The sequence below is a fragment of the Trachurus trachurus genome (assembly GCF_905171665.1).
Source record: "Trachurus trachurus genome assembly, chromosome: 10".
Lineage (NCBI taxonomy): Eukaryota > Metazoa > Chordata > Actinopteri > Carangiformes > Carangidae > Trachurus > Trachurus trachurus.
The window spans coordinates 20,429,565-20,449,123 of NC_139894.1; the positions used below are offsets into that span (position 1 = coordinate 20,429,565).

General features: G+C 42.2%; 4 protein-coding genes across 4 annotated transcripts in view; 3 read left to right on the forward strand and 1 right to left on the reverse strand.

Moving 5' to 3' along the window:
* Positions 1–1,575, forward strand: part of LOC310992246 (uncharacterized protein) — a 38,015-nt gene extending 36,440 nt beyond the window's left edge. The window contains exon 44 of the mRNA XM_083980265.1: positions 65–1,575. Within this exon, the coding sequence (XP_083836391.1) occupies positions 65–211 (147 nt within the window). The 3' untranslated portion in view covers positions 212–1,575. The remainder of the gene's footprint in view (positions 1–64) is intronic.
* A 2,639-nt stretch (positions 1,576–4,214) lies between these two features.
* Positions 4,215–14,066, reverse strand: hmgxb3 (HMG box domain containing 3). Its single transcript, XM_083981346.1, is given in 21 exon segments — positions 4,215–5,198; positions 5,586–5,795; positions 5,967–6,086; positions 6,474–6,607; positions 6,920–7,142; positions 7,236–7,565; positions 7,567–7,697; positions 8,970–9,097; positions 9,353–9,660; positions 10,223–10,363; positions 10,512–10,619; positions 10,718–10,800; positions 11,036–11,116; positions 11,234–11,343; positions 11,693–11,937; positions 12,062–12,196; positions 12,338–12,439; positions 12,563–13,057; positions 13,205–13,379; positions 13,535–13,695; positions 14,032–14,066. Coding segments are annotated over 20 exon segments (3,993 nt in total). The 5' UTR covers positions 13,675–13,695; positions 14,032–14,066; the 3' UTR covers positions 4,215–4,604.
* Positions 14,067–15,085: 1,019 nt separating this feature from the next.
* LOC310992314 (SLC35A4 upstream microprotein-like) lies at positions 15,086–16,209 on the forward strand. The gene is made up of 3 exons (XM_083980328.1): positions 15,086–15,123; positions 15,521–15,619; positions 15,948–16,209. Exons 1-3 carry the CDS (start codon positions 15,109–15,111, stop codon positions 16,143–16,145), a joined length of 312 nt encoding a protein of 103 aa, XP_083836454.1. The 5' UTR covers positions 15,086–15,108; the 3' UTR covers positions 16,146–16,209.
* A 537-nt stretch (positions 16,210–16,746) lies between these two features.
* On the forward strand, positions 16,747–18,098 carry LOC310992313 (putative UDP-sugar transporter protein SLC35A4). The gene has a single exon (XM_083980327.1). It carries the CDS (start codon positions 16,754–16,756, stop codon positions 17,729–17,731), a length of 978 nt encoding a protein of 325 aa, XP_083836453.1. The 5' UTR covers positions 16,747–16,753; the 3' UTR covers positions 17,732–18,098.
* The last annotated feature ends 1,461 nt before the right edge of the window (positions 18,099–19,559 follow it).

Below are 19,559 nucleotides of genomic sequence, written 5' to 3' on the forward strand. Positions count from 1 at the left end.
GGATGAAGCTGATATTTGGCTTTTCTGTATCAAGTCTAACCACCGCACTGATGCCTCTCCACAGCTAATCTACCAGAATGTGCAGCAGCAGGTCACGGAGGGTGAAGTGTGTGACGAGCCCAAGTGCTGTGACGGCCCCTGTGACCAGTCTTGTGACCACGAGGAAGAGGAGCAGCCCCTGATGAAGACCAACAACTACCAGTTTTGTTGAAAAACCCTCGCCACCAATCAATCAATAAATCAATCACTCATCAGCAAGCATCATGGGATAAGCTGTAGATTGTGGCCAAAGCACCAGCAGTATGTTCCAACCACTGGACAGTTGCAGACAGTCGCCTTTACAGCTATTTTTTGCTGTTTGTTGCCTGCTCGACAGACAGACGAGCAGCTGCAGCAGGCATGTGACTCTTTGCAGACCATGACTAGAAATTGCCAAGTCTCACACAGACTGCAGACATGAAAGGAGGAAACATGTCGACAAACCACACAAACATCCAAAGCTGTATCTTATCCTACACGTTACTCCCTAACGGACTCCTCATGTTATGTATTTGAGGTTTAATCTGTTACAGTTTAAGTAAACGACACAAAACCTGTCTGTCCTGTCTTGTTTTGAATTATATAATGTTCACTGTGTTTATTACTGTTTTTTATTACTGCCCCTTGAGAGCCGATGTCTTGTTTTTTTGTAAGGACTTTGGTCACTTTTGTCAGCAGGTTCACTTCCTTTTCATCACTTTATTGCATGTATGGGTTTCTCAGAGGAAGCATGCAAACAGTCACAAACACTGGAGTCCAAAACTGTGAGGGCTGAGCATCCGATCCGTACGTGGCCGTATTCTCAAATCATCTTCATCGAACATCGAAAGAGTGCAAGTGCTTCTCCCTGCTTTAAAACATGCTAAATCGACCGTGGAGGAGGCAAAGAATGACCATGTTGTTTTCCTCTCTGTGCTTTGGTCATGGCTGCGTTTCTTGTGACTCACTTACAGTAGCTGTCAGTTGGTGGCAACATGTGATTGTTACACTTCAATGTAATTAATTAACCAGCGTTCAGTGTGATTTGGGAGCAGGGAATACAACTGAACTGAGCAGGGAAATCTGTGGATCCACGGTGGATCAGGTGAACAATGTTTGAACAATGTGAAGGTTTTCTCTTTCTTTTCTTTTTTGATTTGTTTTGGCACAACTTAAATCTTCTCATCCCTGTAGAGATAGATGAATGTTAGGATGTAAGCTTCACTTGTGTCTTTTATGAGGTTATGTACCAGTCAGCCTACACTGCCAGCTGTATGAAGATTTTAGAATAACATATAAGCTATGTGAAAGATACAGACAGCAAATTATGACTTCAGGCATTTCAAATGTGCTTGCATCTGAATAGAAGACGAGTGAGATGTCTTTTAATGTATATATCTATTCATGTAAATCAAGAATTATCTCTATTTTCACTGAATGTAGAGTAGACAGTCGTACATCAATATTTCACATATTGTGTTGTGTGTCCTTTTTTTGTGCAAATGAGACAATCAATGCAAAAGCTGCAAATTTAATCACTGAGAAACTGCAAATGTGTTGAATAAAGCTTTACCATTGAAACTCCAGGTTCAATTGATTCATTTTAAGTGTGCTTACTATGGGGACATCATGTACTGTATATGTCCGACATATGTGCACATAGAAACTGCGGAGCCTTGATGTTCTGCTCTCCTCACTTCCTGTTTTTGATTGGATAGTGTCCAATCTGCATTTCCTCTGGAACGTTTCCCACAGAATCAGTCAACATTGCACAACTTTGAAATCTTAGTAGGGAAGTATTCATCAGTATTCATCCATCGTTGAGGCAACAGAAAGTCTGGCACGCTTTTCTTCCTTTGTCTGGCTCAACACTCACAGATCCCTGTTTTTACTTCATGAAGTACGTTTTCAACAACAATCTAATATCTGTTTTCAAAGAGTTATTTGGGGCATAATCATATGATTAAATAGTCTCCACAGATACCTAAGAAATGTATTTAATTAAATTAAGTAATAAATTATTTATCTTTTTTTTCACATGAGTATGGTGTGTTTATTAAAAGATGATTGCTTGTCATTTTAGAAATTCTGTAATTTTGTGCAACATCATAACATTTCAGGGATCTGGATTATAATAAACAGCACTAATGTACAATAAGTAAATGGTTAGTATAATTCCCTTGTTGTCATGTTGGTTGATTTGGACTGACTTATCACACTGCTAGTGTTACTTTAAAGTGAATCTGAAGTTGCTGCTTATATTGAGTAAATATGAAGATCTATATCTATTAGTACTAGCAGTAACATGTAAACATATGACAAATGATTGAACTGAGGAGCTTTGTACTGTTATAACCAGTGTAGGTGGTGGGATGCCAACAGCGACGCATCATATTGCATGCAAAACATTATTCTGCAAAGCATTAAAAAACACAATCTATCTCTTTGAAATTTAGTGGATCAAAGCCCAATGAGTCCTTCACACACAATTACTGTAACTCCACATACCCTGTATAACTTCCCTTGTGGGAAAAACCCACAACTAGCAGTGATATGGTGCTAAAAATGGAGTTATTATAATTAGTCCAAATGAAACCGGAAAAGAAAAAATAAATAAAATCATAAAATATTGCAGGAGTTACTTTTAGATACCAAACAAGTCATTAAGAGTAGACAACAATGTGCAGTATGATCCTCACTCTGATGCTAAGGAAGCTGCCTGTCCCACTCTTTACACAGTCTGGAGCTTTTTTCATTATGGCACTGAAGATAACCATGACACCCATGATGTCTGAAGCCCCTTTAATATCACATGACTGGTGCAGGAATGATAGTAATTCTGGTGGGCAGTTTTTATGAAGATATGAGTAAGAAACCGTTTCACAGTTGTTAGGTTTGTAGTCGACAGATTGTGTGTCACTCCACTGTCTGCCACCGCTGAGTTATAAAAGAACATTTGTAGACAAAGTCCAGTTCAGAGAAGCTTCATTGCTGCTCAGCTAATCACAGAAATCTTTCCCCTCTGTATTTTTAAATGCTACCAACAGCCTCATGAGCAAGTGATTTAGTAGGCAGGAACAATACTAAATCAGACACTAATTTATCTTATTAACTTAATGACTCAGATCCCTTTAACAGTTCCTCGACAATGAAGCTGATCAGCGCTCTAAAGTCACACAACACTGCAAAAAACTAAAAACAACTCTAACAAAAAACAGTAATCAATTCCATTTCATGCTGGCAGGTCCATATTTTATTTCATTTATTGTCAATTGCTGACTTTGATTTTTTGACATGAGTCAAGAGAACTTGCTTGAATGCATCTGTGAATATATGTCACTGCTTGGACAAAAAGAAGCAAAAGGCCACACAGTCCTTCATCACATAATGTAAGTAAGTAAGCAAAAGTGAACAGACACATTTTTGATCATCACTTAAAAAAACAACAACAAAAAAAAACATCGGTCCAAAAGGCAACGAGTGTCAGGTGAGAGGTAAGAGTGTAAAACACAAAGCAAAAATGTCTCTGGACATAAAAGGGAAATAAATAGTTGATTATTTGTCATTAAATATTCCTAAGCTTTGAGTAGCTAGCATATTAAAATCCTGTTTACATTCGGTCAGTCACAGGAGAGCAAGTTTAGGGCTCAATTTCCTATCATACACTTTTCACATCTTTTATGTCTTGGCACCATATTTGTGTTATTGTTGCATTTTCTCCACCATATTAACATAGACTTATTTCTGCATTTATTGTTATAGATAATTAAAAATGACTTAGTAACCTGTTTTACACTGTATTTCTTTACAGTAACCAGTTCAGATCACTCTGAAGGCCTCTCACTACTCTCTATAAGGTCCACTTGTTTTGAATAGAACCCACTTCATCCACATTTAGCATAGATATACAGTATATACTGACTAGATGCCGCCTTCTGCTTCTCAGCGTACGTCAATAGCGCCGCCATCTTGGGACGGGGTTTCTGACCATAGACATATACGTCTGACAAGCAGTCAGACCCAGTCAGACCCTTGTAGTAGTAGTGTGTCTGAGTATGTAAGTGTATGTCTAAAATTATTATTTTTTTTTTAAATGTTGTATCATAAATATATGTCTGACATTTATAATAAACCAAACGGCTTCAAAGTTGGTTGAATATTCAGTGAGTTATGGCGATTTTAATCGTTGATAGACCTCTGTCTCTGTTGACTAATGCAGTTAAGTTGACACGGCTTCCTCCGACCCAAGATGGCGGCCGCGTTGACGTATCGTTCCAATGGACAGCAGCGTCAGTGGCGGCATCTATGTGTATATATCTATGCATATTAATACATTTCCTGACACCAGTATAACTGTATAACTGGTGGAGCATGCTGGTCCTCCTTTAACAGTTGAGATGCAGTCGTTCTCAGGGTTAGCAAGCACTGCTGCTTCTGCTTGGACTTTCATCTCTCCTGATGGCGTCTCCATTTCTCTATGCGTCTCTTTTGCTCTGCCGTCCTCTCTTTGCATGCAGCCATCTTTACATTCAGTCCACTCATCTGTCCGACATGTGTTGTTGATTCATCCAGCCGTCCGTCCGTCCTCAGCTCTCTTGTACAGGCAGGACAATCTCCACCTCATATTTCTCTATCTCTCCTTGTGTCTGCGACTCTATTCCACTTCCTCCTCCTTCTTCATCCTCTTTCTCCGTGTTGATCTGTGCCACTCCCAGCCGGTACAGAGCATCTCTGATCACCACCTCTCCCGGCTGGCAGGCTTTCACCACTTGGTTGATCTGCTGGCTCACAATGTCCCTGCTGGTGAGGTAATCTACCAGACGGTTGTATAGATAGTAATAGGCTGTGTTGCTGAAAACCATAGCTTGCCCCCTTGCATGGCTCACAGGGGAACCCTCCTCTGATTTCTCTGTACTGTCTGTCTCTGCGTTTTCTTGCTGTTCTGATTGCTCATCACCCACCTCTTCCTTCTCTTTCTCCAGCTCGCCCACGAGGCTGACGTAGGGCTCCAGGTCTCTGCAGAGCGACATTGAGTGGTGGTCCGGTGGCTGCTCTGCTCCAGGGGGACGAACCAGCCAACAAGAAGAAGATTTGGTGATGGGGTGGACCTGCTGGTTCTCTGCAACCAAGGAAAGGTCGGCACTGTACGGCTGATCTTGTAGCTCAGCACACGAGACATACTGAAGATAAAAAACGAGAACGACAATGAGCCTTTACCAAAGAAGAAAAAACACTGCCATTCATTTTTCAGCAGAGATATGTATTAATTGTATTAATAAATAATCCTACATAAACCTACTTTCCAGTTTCCTCATAGATGTTCACACTTTATATTTTACATTAAAGATTTTGCAAACACAAAAAACTAAATTGTTTCAATTCAATTAAATCAGGTCACAAACAAAAAAACAAACACTTTATAGTCGCCATTCAATCATATGCGTGTAAATAATGTGAATATATCGTCATTATAAAATCACACATTGACCCTTTAACTTGGTTCATTTTCCATTTTAAGCAGCAGAAGTCTGAGCCTCTTGACAGATAACTGGGCTGGGCTCACTCACCTCTGGCTTTTCAAAGGGATCACAGAAGCATCCTTGGTTCCTGCCCCACATCTGGGTTGCCAGGTCTGGATACAGCATGTCTGTACAGAGAGCCACCTCGCGGGCACAGTCACTGACATAGACTGGCGGCCAGTAGCGGGACGACAGGAGCAGGTCGACGTGATCTCGAGCCGTCTCTCCTCTCACCAAGCACTTAGAGCCACACACCACCTGGTCACATGAACGGCACAGAGGTGGACGGTTACGAGCTCACAGAGGAATGTTACACATGGAAAACACGTGGGGAGTGTTTGTGTTTTGGGCTCATTTAACCTGAAATTACTGCTTTGGACCGATTTGGGTGACTGGTCGAGAACAACATGACAGAGCTACTGTTTTTACCTTGTGGGGGCAGACCTTAGACAGCTTGCCAGCAGTGAGGTGTGGAGGGGGCTGTGGCGCCGTGGAGAGGCCGCTTTGAACGAGCGTGCACAATGAGATGAGAGAAGCCAGCAGCTCGTTCTAACACAGAAGAAGACAGAGAGGAGACTTATATTCACACACAGATAGAAGTATGTCAGAGATAAGTTTAGCTCGTACCAGGAATTGGGGTCATTTTTTCAGCCTGATTCAGACTCCCGTTACAGCTAGCGAGCAAACAAATTTGCCGATACCCTTGAGCAAAACTTAAACACCCCGGGGTGCGGGGGAAGGGAGGGGAGGGGGTTTTTCCTTTGCTTTAAATCAAGAAGTCATCACATGATTGTTGTGTTTTTTTTTTTGTGTTCAACTTTCTAACATATACAAGAGAAAAATCGTGTGTTTGTGTGCATAATAACCGCATAGGCACATGCTTCTCACACTCACACTCACATGCACACACACACACACACACACACACACACACACCTTGGTGGACCCTGGGGTGATGGTCGCCCCGCAGCCGCTCAGTATTGTTCTCAGCTCCTCCTCACTGTGATCCTCAATCTTATCCAGTCTCAGCTGACCGTCATGAATTAGACGCACCAAAACTGATGGATCTCCTGAGACAGACGGTGGAAACCAATCTCTTTAAAACACACAGTCAACGCAATCCACTACAACCAAAACAAAGCTGATAATGAATTGCAGCTGGATATAGACATCAATAAATAAAATCAGTTAAGGATGCAGAAATAACTTAAACTAAAACATTCAAACTGCATGTATTATGAACAAAACGTATGATAGTTCTGAAATCAATGATGTTTTCTCTGTTTTTCTCTATGAAGCTGTGCATGTGTGACAGGTAACGTCCGCCCTCGTTTCTCACTTTGAGTATAGCTTAAAATCAGAGCGTCCAAAAGAGTCAGTACCTGAGGGCTGCTCTGTGTGCGACAGAACCTTGTCTTTCTCCGTGTTGATGACATTTAGACTCCTCATCAGAGGGGGGATGAAGGGGGCGAGGATGGAAGCGTCCACCCGAGTGATAGGGATGTCAGTGGGGAAAGCCGCCTGCTCGATAGCCTCGCTCTCCATGGTCAGCCAGAAGTCGTCCACATGCACCTCATCTGAGACCGACACCTCGGGCCAAGTGAACTGTGGAGACAGTGTGGTTCAGGGAAATGTAAGTTGCTAAATAGCTCAAAGAAGTCGATTCATTTTGCAACAGTTTTGCAGTAACTCTGTCACCTCCACATTCTTGAGCTCCAGCACGTTGTTTGTGTGTCGTTGTGAAATCTCCAGCTTGGGAGCGACACCACAGATGCCACAGATCATATCGTTGTAATCTCGCACCGTCAGACACTCAAAGGCCCAGTAGCCGCTGAGGAGCAGCTCGTGAATTTGAGATAACTCCTCTCGACTCAGTGCATGGACTGATGGAAAAGAGGAAGATAGAACACAGCGTGAAATACAGAGGGAACAAAATTGCCAACGCAGAAAATGAGACACGTGACTATCCTGAACAAAATCAAAGACATTTGCAGAATCTATGTATGTAGGGAGTAATTGAGAATTTACAAGGGTGATTGGGGATGTGGTCCAGTACAGTCTTGGCTGCCTGAGAGGGGGCTTGTCCCAGTCTGATGTTCATCCTGATCTTCAGGAACAGGTCAATAGTAACTAGCAGCTTGTTCCCGACGTTGAATAAACCTGTTACAAAAAAAGACAGTGTTTTAATTCTCATAGACAGATAGCTGCAAGTTATACCACATCAGAGAAAAATATTGTCAGGAGACATTGTTTATATACACTTGATACACTGTGACAGAGCATTGCTGTTACCATTAACACACAAGAAAAATATTGTTGTTTAACTGTGATTCTCTGCTACGGTGGCATTTAAGGGCAGAAACCATACAAGAGTGAGAAGCACAAATATTAAGGAGATTGTGTTACATAAAGCAAAACATATCAAAACACACTGTTTCACTGGAAGTGCTCTGAGCCACTAGGTGGCGATAGACTGAGACTTCATAAATACTTTCATGTTTTATGTACCCAAACCAAATAAGACTGATGATGATTTTTTTCACTTTAAAGATCTTTTAATGTGTGGTCTGTTTTATTAAAATAATGTTCGTTTGGGAAAGGGTTTGAGAGCCCGTCTGCTGCTCGAGACTGGTCATCTCTGTAGTTTGTTGTACAGCCCCAGAAGTTATCATACTATATACAATATTATAACCATTAACAAAAACGCTGTGTCTTTTAATGCAATGTGTTTGTATATTAAAGATAAATTACTAAATTCCAGTCAACTGAAAAGATTGAGTGCAACTTATTACATTTTGCTTTATATCCTAAAATGACGCATTCAAGTTTGGATAACAGGAGTTTACTAGCTGGTGGACGAGTGTGTATTACAGATTCTGTAAAAAAACAACTTTATATCAAAATGTGCCGCAATGTTGTGTCTGATATATTTCCTTGGCAGGTGAACCGGCTAAATTTGAGAATGGACTAGGTATCTCAATCTTTAAAATCTAAAAGCTTTGGCTGGTAGGCTATACATCAATACTCTCCCAGAAGGAGTAAGGGGGTCAAATATTTTCCCCATGAATGAGTTTGAGAAAGAAAAGAAAAACAACCATCAGAGTTGCAGCTCTGGCAGCAAAATACTAATGTAATTAAGAAATCATCAGTATTTTGCCAGAGAGCATAAGACTGATGTGATTAAGAAAATCTGAAGAATTTTTATAAATTGCATCTGATGTGCAAACAAATCAACCAAAATAAAGACAGAAGCTTCCGACCAGTATTTGTAAATGCCAAACACATATACACAGATTTGCCCACTGTCAGATCTGCTGTGTTTGAGATGCTCTGTGTGTAGAAATGTACAGCAATACAATAAGAGACTCTACACAAAACTAAGGAGGAATGCTGGATGCTCTGGGAATACAGAGAATACGTGCTGCTGTTTACCTGGGTGCAGGTCAGTGAAGCTGTGCAGAGCCAGACACTGGACGTTGAGACACACTTTGAGCTGGAGAGAAGCTGTCTGCACCAGGGCCTCAGTGAGCAGCCAGCAGTCCTCCTGCCCGGCAACAGAACTACAACACACACACACACACACACACACACACACACACACACACACACACACACACACACACACACACACACACACACACACACACACACACACACACACACACACACACACACACACACACACACACACACACACACACACACACACACACACACACACACAAAATCAACCACTACAAATCTCAACAAGCAGTAGCATCTCTTTCCCTTTAATATATCAAAATATCTCTTCACGTCACTCCCCATGCTCTCACCTCTGACCTCCCTTGAACAGAGGGTAGTTACACAGGCCACAGTGAGTAGCAGCTGATTCAAAGTACTGAGGCCACCCATTTTCAACCAGTGTCTCCGTCCCCGTGGTGTCTTCATGCTCCTGGTCTCCTGGTTGAACCAAGACAATCTGGAGACTATTGAGCTCCTGGATGAGGTTTAACGTTTCCTGCAGCTCAGTCTCATTTTCAGGAATCTGTACCGAGCGGCGCAGCAGCTGCAGTGTATTTTGCCGCTGAACGTCCTTCTGTGCAGGAGTCAGGGTGTGGTACGGATCCAGCAACGTCTCAAACTGAAAAAGGAAAACAAAAGTAATACAAGATATTCGTCCACATTATATTATATAAACGAATGCTAAAATGTTAGCTTTGATAAACTTTAAAATGAAAGTGACTCATTGTAAGAATAAAGATGAGGGAGAGGAAAGCTTAAGTCCTTAAGCTTAACTCCTTTGGTGACTGAAGCAGACAGTTCTTGATGTCATGACAAACAAAATAAAAAAATAAAGTTCTAATATAATTAGTACCAATAAAATGCTAATAAAGATTGCTTCGTGGTGAAAAGCAGAGGAAAATATGCATAAAAAATACACTAAGTGAGAAAAAAATGTGGCGTTGCGGATGTAAAAGATGACACCAATTACTTTAAAGTCTGGGAGGAAAAACCTGGAAAGATGAATGACTTCACATAAAAGGCGTGTTGTTATCAGTCTTTGGTCTTGATTTATGAACATGCTCTGGATTCCAAAGTTGCGTTGAGGCTCACACATGAGGTCAAGAGGGACAAGGAGACAGCTAGAAACAGATCTCATTGTATCTGCACTTCAGAAAACCCTAGAGGTTGCAGGCTTGTACCTTTGCTGCCTTGGTGTTCTTCTGGGTCAACTCACAGCCACACTGGGGGCACACTGCAGGTTTGTGTCTGTTCTTGTACATATAGTCACAGGACGGGTTTTTACAGTGACCCCTCCCTCTTGCTGTGGACAGTCCCAAGTCCTGAGAGAGTAAAGAGAAGAATCACAGATAAATAAATAAGGGAACTCCAGACCATCACATTCCACAAAGGAACATTGAGTGTAATCTAATAGAAAAAAAAAACAATTTATAGCGGGCGAAATTGCAAGAGGAGTAGCTGTATACTGACAAAGTTAGAGACAGTGTGCTGTTTGAAAGGCACGACTGACAGGATATTCACTCTCCTATCAGTGAGTGAAGATACAGGCTGGTTTCCATCTGCTGGGGCAGGATATTCCTATGGAAAGACATGCAGAGTGTGAGGAAACTGAGCTCAGAACTGCAGCTTTACAGTTTGTTATTTGTGTGCAAGCCAACATGCGTGTGTGTATTAACCTGCTTGGCTGTGGTTGTTGTGACCGCCTGGCCGAGCTGCTTTAAAGTGCTGGGTTTGAGACCTGACAAGCTTTCTCTGGGCACTGTGGTGAGAAAAACAACCACATCAGCTAAGAGCAGAAACCTCAGAGAGAACAGGTACTTACATAGACACCTCACTTCCTGTCAGTGTGGTGAGGACAGTCTACAATTATACCTAATACTCAATAACAAGCACTGAATAAATATAAAATTGAACCATGCACACACTGAATCTCAAACTGACTTAATCTACTTAATTAAGGGTAATTAAACACAAAGCCAAATGATGCACACTACCAGTTGATGATTTGTTGCTGTTTGCAGTCAGAAGTTTTCCTTTATCAGGTGGGACAGTTATAATCTGGAACAAGGCACGGCCTAGAAATACAAACACAAGCAAATGTGTGAATTCAAATGGTAACAACTTATTTTAACATGGACGACAGAACATTTTCTGTGCGTTGTATATATATATATTTTTTTTTTAAATCTCACCTGAGTTATAATAGGCGGGGAGGATGGGTCTGACAGGCCTCTTTTGGACAGCGACACTGCTTCTGTCTTGATTTTGTGCTGTGGCACCTTTAGGACTGGCTTTCAACTGTCTTCTCACACAGAGGAAAAGCAACACAAACTATTCACACAAGCTATAAGAACACACTAAGGTTTCAATGTAATCGTATTTTGTTTTGTATTCTCAGGTATTTGTCCCACACTTTCATACATTTCAGTGTTTAAAATAAGCTCAAAAATGTATCAGGAGAGATGAAAAATGCCACGTATGTTATAACAAATATAAATTCAGACACATGGGAAATTGTTAGGCATAGACGCTACACTTAAAACCTGCATTGACACTACAATTTGCAAATGGTCAGTGCAGTTTTTACATGTTATAATCCAAACTGTCAAAATGCTATGAAAGTCCATGTTTATATAGTAATGGACGCTCACTTAGTTTGATCCTGTGGCTGGATGCTGCTGCCCTCTGGTGGATTTCCAGTTGGAACTGCACGCTGCTTTCTGGAGCGGCACTGAACGCGCCCTTCCTTTTTGCTCCCAGTGGTGTTTGTTTTACCGACATCAGCATCCCCCTCCTGAGCAGGCAGCTGTGTGGGTTGGCAGCTTTCATCAGACTTCGGTTCAGCTTTCTGCGGGAGCTGCTTTGATGCTGCTTCTTTCTGTTGTGTCTTCTTTTCCTGATACGTAAAAGCAGGAAAAGTTGAACTTCAGGTCAAAACTGGAGCCCAAATCACTGTGTTAGTAATGAGGAAAAAGTTTGAACGCCTCTCACTGTTTGTTCTATTGTGATTCAACACTTACAGGAGGTATCCATTTTCCACCCAGAAGGCTCCCACACTCGGGGCACGTTGGTGGCTTGTGGCGGGTGACATACACAAATGAACATCCAGGATTCAGGCACCTCCCTCGACCTCTCCTGGTGTACGTTTTCACAGACTATAAAGAAGAGGACAACTGTTTAACCCAGATCCACTAATTAGATATAATAATATTCTTGATTTTCCTTTTTTGTACAGACTATAACTGTCAGTTTAGGCGCTGACATTTCTGAGCTGGATGAATCCAAGTGGTTCTTACTGTTTTATACGAAGGCCTTTGTTGTACATTGGCACCTACGGAGACCATCATCACTGGGCCCACAGAGCTGACACCTGCCAAAGACTTCGCTTCCAGCAAGTTCTGTAGTGAAGGGGAAAATCACTTTACTGCATTCGAAATTAAACTGTTAAGTGAGCTACATGGATTTTTATGTAATGAATGATAAATTGAGCATTTTTCTATATTGAATATATATAGTTTCACCTGTGAAGGTATGATGGCAACCACCTGTGTAGCTTCCCCCTGCATTTGCTGCATGATCATCCTGCCATAACCAGTGCCAGCTCTCTCATTTCCTTTCAGCGTTACCCCGTTTACTAAGAGGTCAGCGGAGCCCTGCAGGACTGTGGAGCTTGGGACGTTCGGTAGCACAGAGGAGGAAGAGGAGGGTGGAATTCCTTGGAGGGCAGTGGGACGAGACACTGCCGCAGTTTTCTCTGCTATCTCTTCAACGACAATGGGCTGCTCGGAAAGTTCCACCTCACTGGCCAACCCCAGAGCTGTGAACTGGGGCTCTTGGGCACTGGAGGTTGAGGGAAAGCCATTTTCAGCTAGAAGATCCACAGACTCCACGCTCACCTCTGACTGAGAGGCTACTGGTTGGTGATTTGCGGGGCTGCTTTTGGACAAGAGGAAGTAGCTGGCTCTAGGAAGGATCTTGCGGAAGCCTGGCAGGTCTTTGGAGGGACCGAGTGAGGACTGAAGAAAATACAGGTTAAGAATGATTATTCGTAGAATAATGTTGGCACCAATAAATTAGGTAGGTAGGTTTTCTTTTACTGAGGATCAATATGAGCAAAGTTCCACCGAAGTTCAGATGCACTGATGGAAAGAGTTGTAGCTTACTGTATCCAGTCCCTCCTTCTCAGACTTGGCCTTCTCCAGATAGTAGGCTTTCTCTGCCACACTGAGCCTTTTCCAGCTCTCACTGATGCGCTTGTTGATCTCAGACTGTGGCAGATTAGGTATATCCTGTTGCATAATCTGGTGGACATCAAAGTAGTATAGAAGGTAGGCAGACCTAAAACAGATAAATACCATGTCTGCTATAAATGCATGACAATGAGTGAGATAATTGTTTGATTTTTTTAGGTGAATCAATCCCTGTTTGAGACAGACAGAGCTATACTTACTGCTATAACATTACAACAGCAGTGTGTGATGTGATCTAATTACCTAGGCTTCTTCGATTTCTCAACAGAGTCTTCTTGAGCTTTGCTCTTCCTCTTTTTGGGGGTCGTCACCTCCATTTGGCTGTAGCAGCTCTCCACCTCCTCAGTGACTTTCATCACCTCAAACACCTCCACTTTCTCCATGACATCCAAAGATGGGGCCAGCTTGAAAAAGCATTAACATAAATGAGATTAGTTTGTTGCTCATGTTTGAACTTTCATTAGGGCAGACTTTATTGCAGGTGTGTTAGGTCAGAGTGAAGTAGTTTGGGTTAAACATAGGTGCACACGTTGCATAATACTCTGTATTTAACATCCTTGAAGGCCAGAGTCTCCCTCAGTAGAGCATGAGCGCAGCGTCACTCCTCTGTGCTTTGATAAGAGGTCTGGATTTGTGAAGCTTATTTTAGCAATGGATATCAAGGCTGATGAGAGGCAAGTAGAGACACTTTATCTAATAAAAGCTGCTGCAAGTAGGACAGTGTGACTGCGGGCCGGTACCTCAGAAAGACTTTAGCACTGCAGTGTCTTAGTCATGATTAAATAGGGGCTCTTAGGGAGACCACTGACCTATAGCGTTTACATGTTAGTGGTCCTTCCCTGCTTTAACAGTACGTTTAATGGCGTGTGATTATACTGCCTGCACAGCTACCCAGTTATCCAATGAAATGCCTTCTTGTTGAAGCCTTACCTACGACGCCCCGAGGCTCTACAAACTGCTTCCAACAACCCCTAGAAGTCGCCGAAAAACTCCGGCACTGTGCCGAGGACAATTACAGCTGAAACGAGTCCACGGTTCATTGTATTTTGGAGATTTACGATGCATTTATGTCTGTAAAAGTAGTTTCGTATCTCGACGACTCCTAGAAAACATGGCGGTTTGTTGCTATGGCCGTCAGCCAATCAGAAGACCGAATGAACAGAGACGGGCCAATCACAGAAGACGTTTTTGACACGTGAAAGTAAAGCGTGCGTCCCACAGACGTTCAGAGTACAGGCTGTTACCACAAGCAGTCGCTGTTATGTATGTTTCTTTTTTCATGTCTATCTATGTATGCTACTGTGTTGGAATAAATACATTAAGTTATATTGTACTGTATGAACTTTATTTGGTTATATATTCATTGAATAGAAAATATTGACACTCAGAGCAAAGAATAAAGCATCAGAAAATTATTGAAATAGGCTAACGCACCAATATATATATATTTTTTAGTGTACAGCTCTTCAGGTCTAAGTTTGAAAGAGGAAATTACATATTCGAACAGGTAATACATAAACACAAGAAACAAAACATAGTATCTTCTTGAATGATGTTGTCATCTTTATTTAGCATTAGGTCAGAGACACTGCTGGAACCCTGGATTTTTGTCTAATTTACAAGTGAATGTGTCCTCAAAGAAAAAATAAACATTGTTTTCACAGTAACATGTCAGTGGTACCACGAAGAGAGCTTTAAATCCTGTATTATTGTTTATTTATTTATTTATTAAGTCTAGCCCAAACTAATCGAGCTGAAATGAACCCAGCGGCTCAGGCGTACGAGTCGATCACTTATCCCCTCACTGTCTGAGCAAAATGGCGGATGACAAGGTGAGTGAGTTTGTGTGCTCTGCTTTAAATTCATTAATTTCACGTGTTCCGTCAGATGACAGCAATGGTTAGAGGAGGACGAAAGAGAGAGAAAAAACATTGAATTTGAGCAGCAGCTGTTTCCATGTTCAGATGAAGTTACCGGGGCGAGTGTCGCCTCTGGATGAAAAGTGGTGGATCCTTGAGTTTCTGCTGCTGTGAGCTAAAAGCAGCAAACTTAGAGAAACGCTGCTCGGTTGTTTTTTAGCTGGAAGAGCTCTCAGGGTAAATCAGACAGTAACTGCAATTTTAGGTTTGTGTCGCGCTGCAACGTTGGATACCCTCGGTAGCATTACTGTTTATATAACTCTGTGTCTCTTTGCACAGTTAGAGCCTATCATGTTTTTTCATTTACTAGGATCCTCTTAAACAGTTGAAAGATCTGACGCAGCTCAAAAACCAGCTGGAGGAGATCCAGAGGCGAGTGGAGAACCAGGTGTCTGTAGGAATACCACAGGTAAGTTGTGTGCACAGCCTCTGGTAACTGACCACATGAGCATTGTGCTTTATTATGGAAAGGTTTCCCCAACCTAATGCAGCATTATTTAGTAGGATTTCTTGTTGTGAAGTATGCAGCTATTTCTCATCCGTGTATACCAGTACAAATCTGTGAGTGTTGTTGCTTTGCCTCTTTAGTCCAGTCATGTTTATAGTAATGCTTAGTGTTTGTTGACAATACAAAGTAATGATTTATCCCAGCATGTCCTTTGAATGTGCTTTGTGTTGTATCCCCTGTGCTGCTGATACATTGCTAAAGACCCTGCTGTTACATTCCCCCCTCACAGGGAGGCTCTTTCTTAGGATCCCCATTTCTGAAGGGCTTCCTGGCCGGCTATGTGGTGGCCAAGCTCCGCTCCTCTGCCATCCTGGGAGTGCTACTGGGAACAATGACTGGCATATACGCAGCACAGAATTATGATGTGCCCAACATTGAAAGGACTGTGAAAGGCTTTGTGAGCAACTTGAAGAAAGGACCAAAGTAATTTTGGCTCACCGCTGGCCCTCACAGTCTTTTTTGCCAGTGGCATAACAGGCACATGAAGGAGTACTGTTGCGGCTGATGGTTTGTCAGCGACTCGTGACAGATCAACACCTCAAGATTACTTGATGTACAGTAACTGGAATTTCATTTGGGACTCAAAGAAAAAAGACTGATTTTTTTTTTTTTTTATTAGCATTTTTATTTCAGATTCAGTTAAAACACTGCTCGGCTTCTTTCCCACATGTTACTGTTTGATTTTTAACACAATATGTAAGACATTGTGCCCGCGAGGTTGTGTCCTTCAGATTTCATAACCTTTCTTAGTTCTGTTGCCCGGAGCAACTGTCTAAGGCCGTCAGATCTTTGAATCAATCCTGTTCAAAAGAAGCAGTGATTCCTACACATGTTTCCACCTTTTGTTGTTCAGCTCAAGTTACATATACAGCGTTATACAGAGAATGGTGTGTACAAGTATTTTATGACTAATATTTAAATGATCGAGATTTATAGCAGTTTATTTTTTAAATGGCCTGAAGTGAGGGGTTTTGCACTAAAGGTAGAACTCAGATTTATTAGAGATCATAAGTGTTTATTTTTGCATCAGTGAGGATGATTGTGATTGAGAACGTGGGGACCAGTTCCCCGGCAAAGAAGAGGAGGCAGTGGGTGAAAAGGATTCAGTGGGGCGTCCTCTTGGGGCTGATGGTCCTCATCTATGGCTCTCATGCACCGCTCATCACCCTCACCAAAGAAAACGGCCAAGTCCCTTTCAACCCCTCGTCGTGTGTTGTCATGATTGAGTTAACTAAACTCATCTTCTCACTGGCGACTCTCGTTCTAACTGGGGCTACGTCGGCCTTACGAGCCCCTCCAAATTTAGTCCTCGTGGCCCCCTATGCAGTCCCCGCCGTACTCTACGCCCTTAACAACAACCTGGTCGTTCTTATGCAGGCCTACATGGACCCCAGCTCGTACCAAGTCCTCTCTAATCTTAAAATTGCCTCCACCGCCCTGCTGTACTCCGTCTTCCTGGGTAAGCGGCTGCGGCCTGCTCAGTGGTTAGCCTTGGGGCTCCTCATGGCTGCGGGGGTTTGTCACAGCTACAGCAGCCTGGATCTCAGAGACCCCGAGGGGGCTGATGCTGAGCAAGCTGCTAGGCTTCATATCACAGCTTGGGGGCTTTTCCTGGTGCTGGTGTACTGCTGTGTTTCAGGGCTGGCGGCGGTTTACACAGAGAGGGTGCTGAAGAGCCAGAAGCTGCCCCTCAGCCTGCAGAATCTCTACCTCTATGTGTTTGGTGTGGCCATCAACGGGCTGTCCTCCTTTTCCTCTGTAGCAAGTGAAAAGAGCTTCCTGGAGGGATACTCAGGGGCAGTTTGGGTCATTATAGCGGGGCAGGCAGCTAACGGACTCCTGATGTCTGTGGTGCTCAAGCATGGCAGCGGGATCACAAGACTGTTTGTCATTTCCTGCTCCATGCTGGTTAATGCTCTGTTGTCGTGGGCCATATTAGGGCTGCAGCTTACTCCTTTTTTCCTCCTACCTATTTCTATGGTTGGACTGGCAGCTTACCTTTACTACATATAGAAGAGTGGAGGCCGTCTTAACGCAAACAGAACTCTCATTACCGTCTTTTTAAACCGCTACTTCCTAGCTTTTTGTTTTGTTTTGAGTTTTTCCCTGCCTTCTATCAACCTGCCTTTGGAGTCTTGGCCTGAACTGGACTCCAGAATTGAAAACATGTCAATTTGCGTAATATTTTAGAGTTTAATTTACGATTATCTTACACATTCTCAAATAAAATACACATTATAATTCAAGTAAAGATCATTGTATCTTCAGTTGAACATTTCTGAAGAGTGCTGCTATTGTCCTGTTTTCTTGTTTTGTGTCACATTCTCTGCCAAGAACATGTCAAAGCTCAAGTGTTATAAAGTGTGTTAATAATAACTAATAAATTGTCAAAAAACAGTTTTGTTTCTCATAATGTGTAGTAAGCTTGCTGTTTTATAAAGAGTCATATATTTATTCATTGTTGTTGAGATACTTGTTCAACCTTAGGGTGACCTCTCGCAGCCAGAGCATCCTTTAACTCTCCCAGTGCTGTAGAAGAAAAAGAGGAACACTTTTTAAATGCTGAGAGTTTAGGTCCTGTCTGTACTGGACACTACTGAACAGTAACAGCCGCTCTGCTAGAGGTTAGGAGACGTACACCGACCTTTGCAGAGTTGCTTGTTGTCAGCCTGTAGCTGCTGGTTCTGGGCAGAGAGGTAGACGGCGTCCTGCACGGCCTCCAGCAGCACGCTCCTGTATCTGCTCTCTGACAACTTCCTCTGCTCCTCACTGACCTGACGAAACACTCTGAACACCTGGAGAGCAGCAAAACACAAGGTCAGCACAGGAAGGACAACAACTATTTTTTTGAACATTTGATAAAGAAACATTACTGATTTTACTTTAACTGAACCAACTGATAAAAACTGCAGACAAAAGAGAAAAAAACAGTTTTTGCTTATTTTTTGTGGAGTTGTTCGATTCTTAGATTTAATCTTTAGGAAAGCATTTATATGGAGCATGAGTTTAAGTCATTAACACCCATTGTATAATGATTTAGTTTATGGAAACATGCAAGAAGAAACCTTCTTTGAAGCTGAGACAAAGAACAAGAACTTGCTGCGTGCAGGTTTAATCACGATCAGCAAAGAGACTCGCAGGAGGAAGAAATAAAGTAAATGTATATATATATATATATATATATATATATATATATATATATATATATATATATATATATATATATATATATATATATATATACATTTACTTTATATATATATATATATATATATATACATTTACTTTATATATATATATATATATATATATACATTTACTTTATTACAGACGTATTAGTTGAATCAGTGTTCCCTAACTCCCACCTGCAGGCTCTCCTCCCTCAGACAATGTAGCTCCGCTTGGTGCCTCTGATACTGATCCTCCAGGTCTCTCTCAGCCTGCAGGGCCTCGGTGCGCAAGGCCTCCATCTGCAGCACCAGGACCTGCCTCTCCCTGGTCAGCACCGGCAGCTCTCTCTCGGGGCCTTCGGTCTACACAGGAATGAATGGAGCCATGAAAAAAAAAAGGCAAGGAAGTAACAGAATTAAGTTGCAAATGCAGTGGTTTCCTCTGCCCACCATTAATCCAACCTTGCATTAATTTAACCTGACTCAGCAGCACCCTCAGTTAAGATAGATCACAAACTGAATAATGTTAAACAAGTGTATCTCATTATCTCACCAGTAACTGTTCCTGTGCCAAGGCTCTCTCCATCTTCTCCACCTCCTCTTGAATTAATCTCCCATGATCCTCCTTAAGTTGCCTCCTCCGCTCCTTTGCTTTATTGTATTCCAACTGA